This window comes from Merops nubicus, unplaced genomic scaffold (genome assembly GCF_000691845.1).
Source record: "Merops nubicus isolate BGI_N331 unplaced genomic scaffold, ASM69184v1 scaffold24020, whole genome shotgun sequence".
In the NCBI taxonomy this organism is placed as follows: domain Eukaryota; kingdom Metazoa; phylum Chordata; class Aves; order Coraciiformes; family Meropidae; genus Merops; species Merops nubicus.
Window position 1 is genome coordinate 71888 of NW_008585221.1, and position 9198 is coordinate 81085.

Below are 9198 nucleotides of genomic sequence, written 5' to 3' on the forward strand. Positions count from 1 at the left end.
TTAATTTGAGATTGAGAGTTGCAGAATAACCATTGCTGACAGCAACAACTGGAGAGAAGCTATGCAGAGGAACTTGCCACTATAGCATGGTGGCAACAGAAAGGGCGGGTAGGACTAAGAAAGGCTTCGGTATTAAACACAGGCAGGTTTCAGCTAAAGGTGAAAATAAATGCAGGAGGGTGTTCTAAAACCTAGTGTCACTTTTTTTTTTTCCTGAGGTGGGGAACTGTCCTGCTATGTGGAGTGGTGGGATAGGACCACTGCCGAGCTGTGGCACATGAAGCAAGGGGATGGGAAGGCACTGGAGGGAGTCAGACTAAAGCAGAGCCAGGGTCTACAGGGGTGCAGCTGTGGGACTAGAGACAAAGACAACCTGTAGTAAAGGCAAAGTAGAAGGAGGCAGTGATGAATTAAGGCTTAAGGGTAAGACTGGTCATGCCCTTGGCGGAGAAAAGTGGGAAAAGAAGAAAGTGAATCCAAGTATGATCTGTGCATTGAGGGAAAACACTTGGCTGAAGGAATGAGGCACATGCATATTTGATAATTGTGCTTTTTTTCTGGCTTTGATGTGCAGTTTGCCCTTTAGCTTTTATGTAAACTGTTTTCATTGCAGTTACATGTTCACAGAATGTTTAGGAAACAACAAAAAAGGGCACCCGTCTCAAAATATTCAATCACACCCTGAAATTTCTTACGCTTACATTGCAAAACCTGGGGAATGTTCACCTTTTCAATTTTTGCTGTTCTTTTCAGTGTCTGCAAGAAGAAAACATCAATGCATATACTCTCTGCCAAACTGACTGAAAATGGATAAAAATGGTTGAGCTAATACTCAAACTGCAGTCAAAAAATAGCAACTATTTCCCTGTGTTTTGAGCTCGGGGAAGAAGTATCTCTGTCACTGTCAGATAAGAGGCTTTTCACAGATGCTCACTCCTATAGTAATGCCCATATTTTTTTCCTGCATTAATCAACAAGCAGCAGCTTCTATTAAAGAGTAAGATTAGCCTGTAATTGATTTGAAACAGGTGCTTTGCCTTATTTTTTGCTTCTGCAGCAATTTTATACATAACCATTATACAATTTATATATGGCTTAGTATTCCTCTGCCGCTTACTTTGAGTTTTGATCTCATCATCTTTTATGCATAAGAAGTGATGGATCTGGCCTGCTGTTGAGAAACTACCATATGAAACCAAGGTGCTTAGGAGAAATGAGAGTGTTGTGTATATGACCTTCCCCTTCTGGCTTTTGTAACAGTTTTCCCCTTCTACTACTCACAAAAGTGTTTGCTGAAGTCCAGAGTATGCTCCTTTGTGCTGTACCTGCAAGAATGGCCAAAATCTGGGCACCAGACTGATTGTTTGCCAAGGTCTTTGATTTAAAGTTTATTTCAAAGCAAAACTGTAGTTTAAAACAAAACCCATTCATAAACTATGAAGCCATGTTAATCAGCACAATAATATCAGCCTGTGGTAACAGAGAGCTCAAAAGAATAGTTTTGATGTGTAAATGTCTCCTTCTGTTTCAAAGGGAGTGAATTCATGTGCCAGAGACACTTTTGTCAGGGTTAATGCTAACTGCTTCTTTCTTTGGAAGGGAAGCAAAGGAGGTGTGTGGATGTTCTGGCTGGTTTCGATGTCTGCTAGTCTTTGGAAACACTTTTTGGGTCTGTAGCTTTGTGGGATTTCCATTTCTCCAGCAAACATTCGAGCAGGAGCATTGCCCACCGACTGCAGGTTGTTTTGACTTCAGCCTGCTGGACAAATGTCTTCTGCAGATTATAGGCTGAGGGGAAACAGTTGCAGCCCACTTCAGATACACCTGCATTAGACACCTGAGGGAAGAAGCTGTGGGAGTTCCCGCTTGTTTCCCAGCCACTGTTGCCAGTGGACAGATGAGACACTCCTGCCCCTGGAGAGGTGTCCTGTGAGGGTGTGCTGCTGTGCTGGGGGGAGCAGTGGCCCCACACCACCAGCTGGTCATGTTCCTTGTAATCCTTTGTAGGAAGGGTATTCTTGGGGTTTTATGGTTATTTTTCTCTTGATCGTTTGAGTGCAGTTGTGTTTAATGAGCTGGAAAAGAAGTAGGTCAATAAAACATGTGTTCATTGTTAAGAGAATACCTGTTGGACCATGTGTTTGTCTGTAATTGACCATCTAAAGCTTCAAAGCTTAGCACTAAGACAGTTTAATATGGAATTCATACCTTAAATAAATTAATACTAAGCAGAAGCAGACAGCTGGCAGACAGTACGCCCTGCCAAGGTGAGACTGTGGGTATTTAATGCACAAGCAAGTTATGATTTCAGGTCAGACCTATTTTTAAATCTCTCTTATTGATATGCATTAAAAAAGAGCATGCCAAATATAACTTAGAAGCTGTGTGCTTTAAAGCCAACACAACTGATAGCATAGCCATGTAAGTAGGTTGAAATTTTAAATTATTTCAACCTAGGGGCATGCTATGAACTTGATGTTAAGGCGGTATCACTGGCAGTGTCTGAGCTTGAGATGCTTTAAAAATATTTTCTTTGCTAACACCACTGTTAGAAATAGTTTACTGTGCTTTAATAAAAGGTGGGTGGATCATCAGATGACGCCAAGACCTGGAGCTTTAAGACAAGTGTCAGATAAATTGGAACTGTTATGAGCTTTATGATAGAGCAGTTTTGGTGGATTAAATGTAAATTTTGTCCTAGCCAAGAATTCGGTCCAAATTCTCTAGACCAAACTTCTCTAAAGAATTATGAGGCAAAACCTGAAAACTGAATTGCATTGCTTTACCTAAGCCAACAACTAAACAAAGAACAGAAACTTGCAGAATAGTGGTATTTCCAGTAATTTTACCATGATCAAAAATCCAAAGTACAGATGTAAAGAAGAGTTATTTTGCAGACCTTATTAATCATAGAATTCGAGTTCTTTCTATTCTGTCTTACAACAAAAAAATTCAGAGACTTTTTATTCATGAAGGTGCTTATTTGCCTAATAAATACAGCTGCTGTTTTTCCACAGGGTTGAGCTGGTTGAAAGTGAATAGCATTGAAATTCTATGTCTTCTTGCCTTATTCAATCAGCTGGGAAATGGATTAGGCTCCTCTTTCCTTGGTAGCTTCAGGGTCAAAATATTGTTTCCCACTGTTTTTTGAGACCCAGTACCAAATGCAGTTCCTACTGTGAAATTAGATTTACTGAGGTGCAAAGGCATGATTTCTCAGTGGTATTTGAGATCTTGGTTCCCAGTGAAACTGCCGGGAGTTGTTGACAGAACCTGAAAGCTTATAGACCCTTTTTCTATACCAAGTCGTTTGAACCCATGTGGCAGCAGCAGTGTCCTGGCTGTTCCAGGGTGAAGGGCTGTTCTGCCGTGGCAGGTTGCTGCTGCTGTTCCTTTTCTCTGACCAACCATTGTCTGCATAAACAACTGAACCTGTGTTAGGAAGCTCCATCACAAATTGGGAAAATACCGTTAGGCACTAAAAAAGGCAATCAAAACTGGTCATAGTGCCTTTTGCCAGGAGAAGGAGGAGAGAATTGAAGTGCCTGGAGTTCCCTGGGGAATCTGCTGTTGGTAATGAATCTGCATGGAAACTACTGGGAGTATCATTACAGGCGTAGAGGTGCTGTGGGATTTGACAGTGGGGACTTTGTGGAGCTCACTGGAGTTTGGATTCCATTTGGTATTGAACTGTAATAGTAAATGAGAGCATGTTACCCTTGAATTCTTTTGATATCCCAGACCCAGTGGACTTAAGCACTGTTTTTCAGGTGTCTGCCTGTGCTTTGCTTCTGCATGAGTGCCAGTGGTGGGATTAAATACAGCAGCTCTGCCATTTCAAATAGCTTTGGCCTGAAGTTGATGTGTCAGCTGTCAGTCCAGATGAACTTGGTATAAAAACTGGTAGCAGTTATTAAATAGAAATGGCAAACCTCAAACCTAACTCTATATGTTATTTGCAGAGGAGTAATAGTTTTGAGATTTTTTTTAACATATTTGTCGCTAAAAGCAGCATAAATCTCTCCCCATTTAATGAAATTTTGTTTTGTAAAGAGACCTGACAAGTGGCACAGATTTCTAAAAGTCACAGGAAATTAACACTGTGTACATACAGTTTCTGCAAAATCCCTGTGGTGAGTTGTTCCTCCTAAACTGTTCCTCCCTTTATTTTTTCTTTTTCTTTTTTTTTTAACAGCTGAGAAAGATAAAAACTCTAGTGTCCAACATCAGATCTAACTCAGTTTTGAGGAGAAGTTTGAACTAGAGACCTCCTAAGATTCCTTCTAATTTGAATTAACCTGTGATGCTGTGAAATGAGGGTCAGAGTTGAAGAAGAGAAACCAAGGACTTTCTGTTAACAACACAGACTTGAGAGGTGGTTTTGGTTGGTTTTTTTTTTTTTTTTTTTCCTGGACTGTTTCCTAGTGCATAGATGATGTCTTCCTGTCCTTCCCGTAATCGTCACTGTGGGCACTCATCTTACCTGAAGGGCTCAGGTCGTCTGGGGAGAGAAGGGGTGGGGGATAAAATCTGTGGCAGTTGTTTGATGTGGAAATGTTTACATCCTATGATAACTTACAGAAGGTGAGAATCAGTCTGACTAATGAGTTGTTTACTTGGCTTTTGTATCCCCCCCAGCCTGGCCAGGAGCAAGGGCTGTGTTTGTTTTCTTAGGTATTGAGCTCAGATTCCTGCAAATGCCATTGCTTTGTATTTCACTTTCCCAGCAGTTTATGGGATGCCAGTGACTCAGTGCTGCAGGAGGGGTAGTGTATGATAGTTAGGATGCAGTGACCCTTTTTTTCCTTTCCCATAAAACATTAGCTTCTTTTTAGCTAGGAGGTGTTGTTTTCCTGAGTTTGGACCCAGGCCCTGCTGGGAGACCCGAGGTCCCCTTAAAAACTCCTGTGAAAGCTGGTTCCATGTCCTGCATGCCCACAGTCTGCAGCTATTGTTATATTTAGATTGCCCAGAAAAAAATATTTTTATTTTGGGGGAGTAGAGTGCCCATCTGCAGTTTTGATGCCTGTCTTCATGGCAGCAAGCTAAACACATAGAAAAGGGGTTAAAAATTGCATTTGTTTTAATGTTGAGTTTGGTGGTACGTGTCTGTGCGCATGATTTTTCTTCCCCCCAGAATTTGTTAGAAACAGCCTCTGACTTCTCTTGTTAAAGTCGGTGGAGCAGACGAGATAACAGGGAATGCCTGGATTTCCTTTAGTTACAGAAATGATCTCAGTGGAGATAAGGAGGCAGAGCTGGGTGTGAGTGGTATTTTGTGCTGCAGTGTGGCACTGCTGGGCTGAACACTTTCCCAGAACGCTGCAGTGCTGTGGCAGAGCGGGTGCGGGCGGCGGGAGCGCTGTGGGGAGAACAAGAAGGAAATGGTGAACTTAAAGAAAGGAATAATACAAAACTCAGTTTGTGGCTGATGTTGGCAGGTGAGTTACAGTTGAAGGAGGCTTGTAAAAGGCCCATGATTCTCATTTACCTGGCTCTTGATCCATACTGACTTTTTGGCTGTCGGCTGTAGTGCACAAGAGACCAGGCCTGCAGGAGGGCTAGGGGTTCCCATGGGTGCCCCAGCTGCCTGGGCAGTACAGGGGACCTTCCCAGACATCACTTTCCAGTAGCAGCCTCCTTCACTGGCCTTTCTCTGCTTCCCTGTCTACATGGATAATTGGTTGTTTTCCTCTTTTTTTTTTTTTTTTGTTTTTTTTGTTTGTTTGTTTGTTCTTTTCTTGAGCTTCCTCAGCTCTCAAGAGTTCATCAGTAGGCAACAGCTGATGCTTTCAAGGCTGGTTCGGGAGGTTTCTTCCCTGTTTTAGAGGAGCATTTAAAAGGAGGATTTCTTCCACTGTACTCATGCGTGGGGCTGAGGGCCGCTGATTTCCCTGTGCTGCACCAGGGAGTTCCAGGGAGGCTTCTTGGCAGCTGTTTTTGCTCTGCATAACAAGAACTGGTGCTGGCTGGCAGATTAGTCCCTTTTCCCCACTCTCACTTCACCTGAGGCTGTTATTACCAATTCTGGTAGTTCTTCCACCCTCCCTGAGCAGCTGTTCCCAGGGTGCATCATGCTGCTGCGTATGATACCAGCTGGTCTCCTGGCTTGACTGCTTCCAGCATGGCACCGGGCAGGGAGACAGCAGGCACCCTCCCTGGTGGCAAGCTGTGTATGTCAGCCTGGGGACACATTGTGCTTTTATTAGGCAGAGCCTGTGTTGGTGAGCACCACCTGAAGTACAGCCAAAACCAGCTCCTTCCCTACTCAGGGGGATTAAGGACAAACTTTCCAGCCCAAGAAGCCACTTGTGACCACAGCAGCAGCTGGACTCTCACCTCTTGGGTGCTCCCCTGCTGTTCAGTTTCTCTGGATGCAACAGACATTTTTTTTTTTTTCTTTAATACAGAATAAAAAAGCAGCAAAACTAATGTTAAATCATTTCTTTTGATAGTGACAGAATCTGATGTGTTTTTCTAGAATACTGACAGTTTCCACTTCTTACCTGTGCTGCTTAGAGTTGTAACAATTAATAAGAAATGGCTTAGAAACAGCTACTGTTTCAATTGGTGAAGCAATTACTGTTTAGTTTTGAAGGTGGAAAATAACTGCATGTAAGGTGTTTCTCTCTCTTTTCTGGGTTTTTTCAAATTTGTAATTAGGCTTCTCCAATTATGTACTTCATAAACTTTGGAAACAGATCTTTCAAGTGCTTACTGCCTGGTATTCTTACACACATAACTCTCTTAAGGTGAATAGACTCACAGACTTAAAAGGAATATTAATGTGGGTAAAATTATCACAAAATATAAGCGTTTAGAGGTTAAGGACCTTTCACTGGTAGGACTCTTTTTAATAAACAAACAAACAAACCTGAGTATTCAGTTTACATAAAGAAAAGCAGATGTAGGATATTTGACTTTTTTTCTGTTGATGCAAATTGTAGTCTTTTTCTAATATGACTATCCCAAAGAAAGAGATGCAAAAGTCACCTTTAACAAAGCAGAGCTGTTGACTAAGTTAGGGAGTTAAAACCTGTTGTGTTACATATTGCAAATAACTCATGTGCAATCAAGGCTTACTCTGGATTTTCACCCAGAATGAAACCTGATCCTTTAAATCCAATCTAAAGCAGTAAAAGAAAGGGAATTTGAGATTAATTTGCATAACATCTTGTCATTTATAAGCAACCACTGCTTGCCTAGAAACACCTTGCCCCTGCCATTGCCCCTGCAGTCTCAGCAGCAGGTATAACATTCATGTGGCTTACGCTGGGACCCAGAGCCCCAGAGCCTGTTTGTTCCCCCCAGCTGTGTGTGCATCAAAGAGGAGAAGGTGCTGGAAGCAGAGGCAGTGATATGATGTGTTCCCACATGCCCATCGCCTAATCATCGCCCAGTGCTCCACACGCCCTGTGGCAGGGAGCAGCCAGGGAGCCCGGGCTTTGCAGGGTGCCAGCAAGCTTCTTAAGTGTGCCTTAAACTCCTGCCGCAGCAAAGGAGGCTGGTGGAAGCCACTTGCATTGGGGGAATGCTGAACATGAGCAGATGTCATTTCGACTTGCCACCAGTTGAAGTGACATGGTGTGTAAAAAGCCAAGTATCACCTTTATTTTAGATTTTCATTGCACATACATGTGAGAATAGCTAGGGACCACAGCAGGCATGAAATGTCTTTTTAGCTTCCTGCATGAATGACTGAGGCTCAAAGAACCTCAGTGCTGGCTTTGCTTGCTTCTGGTGTTGCTCATGCTGTGGGAGGGGTGCCAAGCTCCCCTTCTTCCTGCAGAGTCCCTTTGCAGAGGGAAGGATGAAAAGTTAAACCTCCTGATGTAATAGCAGAGGTCGGTTGGGCCAAGGTTGCAGTCAAAAGTATTGCAGTCTGTCCGTCATAGACTTTTTTCCGAGGTATGAAGATACCCTTGTTACACAGCTTGTTTTCATGGTAAAAATTGCTTTGCAGAAATACAGATGTAGAAAAGCCAGCTACCGAGGTGTAGTTCTGGGGGGCCTGAAGTGGTACAGAAAGCTGACTGGGGAAAAAATCCAGCTATTCTAAAGCAATGCACACATTGTCACAAAAGCATCCAGAGCTCAGGGCTGGAAAACAAGTACCTGGTTCTCTGCATTTGCAGGAGAAAATTGTAAAGAAGAAGAAACGGAAATTCCTTGTAAAACAATTTCTTAATGTTGGGTGCAAGTTTTATTTCCACATCATACAGGATGGAGACAAGAGTCGCGTAAGTAGTTTGTGCAAATAAACATGCATAAACTTGGCAGGAAAAGCAAAATATTTATACATCTGTAACAAAATGCAAGTGCCAGTCAAGTAGACTTTTAACTGGATTTACTCAGTTGATTGTTTTTTTCAGTTGATTGTTTTTCATCCATAAAAGGAAAGCTTGCAAATAAAATTCTGTGTAATGATGGAAACTGTATTAATTTTACGATTGTTTTATTACTAGTAAAGGTACTAACTATGTGTGATATGTTTCTGTCCAGCCCAACTGTGGCAGCATTTATACTTTTCCACTGTTGTTTGTCTGGTTAATGAAGTTTGTAAACTTGTTTGACTGTAAAAATAGTGACAGCGATCATCCCTTGGATGACAGTGGACAGACTTGAACAAATTTCCATAAATTTGGGTAAGGTACTGCTCACCAGGCTGGAGTATAGTTTGTAATACAACAGTCTTTCCCTTTCTAGACAGATGCAGCAAACTAGAAAATGGTGCTAATGAAAGTCAGAATTTGCTCCTTATGATGGCGTGGGGGTGGTGTAAGATACGTTGTCACATGTCTTCCTTTTGTGCGTTACAGATCTGAATGTATCACAGATCCAGAGTCCCCAAACAAGCATTCCAAACCAGGGATCCCTCCAGCTGCCACACGTAGATGCGCTGCCGCTGAGCCACCAACCTGAAAGCCTGCAGGACACAGAAGGTGGAGGCAAAGTAGAGGAGAAGATTGTTTACCTCTGATGACTTGCTTTCTAATCTCAGTAGCGCTTTTGGAATGCAGTTGTGTTTGCTTTGTTAAACGCCCATAGTTGCTCTCTGTATGACCAAATGGCTATAAGGATAAGATTTAATACTAAGTGCAAGATTTTCCCTGTGATAAATGTAACGATTAAGCCTATTCTGAAGCCTTTGTTTAAAAATCCTTACCTTATGACATGATTTCAAAATGCTTTGCAAGA

The 9198-nt window shown here is 42.3% G+C and overlaps 1 protein-coding gene across 1 annotated transcript in view; it reads left to right on the forward strand.

The window, feature by feature from the left end:
* ARHGEF28 (Rho guanine nucleotide exchange factor (GEF) 28) overlaps nucleotides 1–8980 on the forward strand; it is a gene marked incomplete at its 5' end in the record, with an annotated part of 80173 nt that extends 71193 nt beyond the window's left edge. The window contains 1 exon segment of the mRNA XM_008946959.1: nucleotides 8820–8980. Within this exon segment, the coding sequence (XP_008945207.1) occupies nucleotides 8820–8980 (161 nt within the window).
* Between the last annotated feature and the right edge of the window lie 218 nt (nucleotides 8981–9198).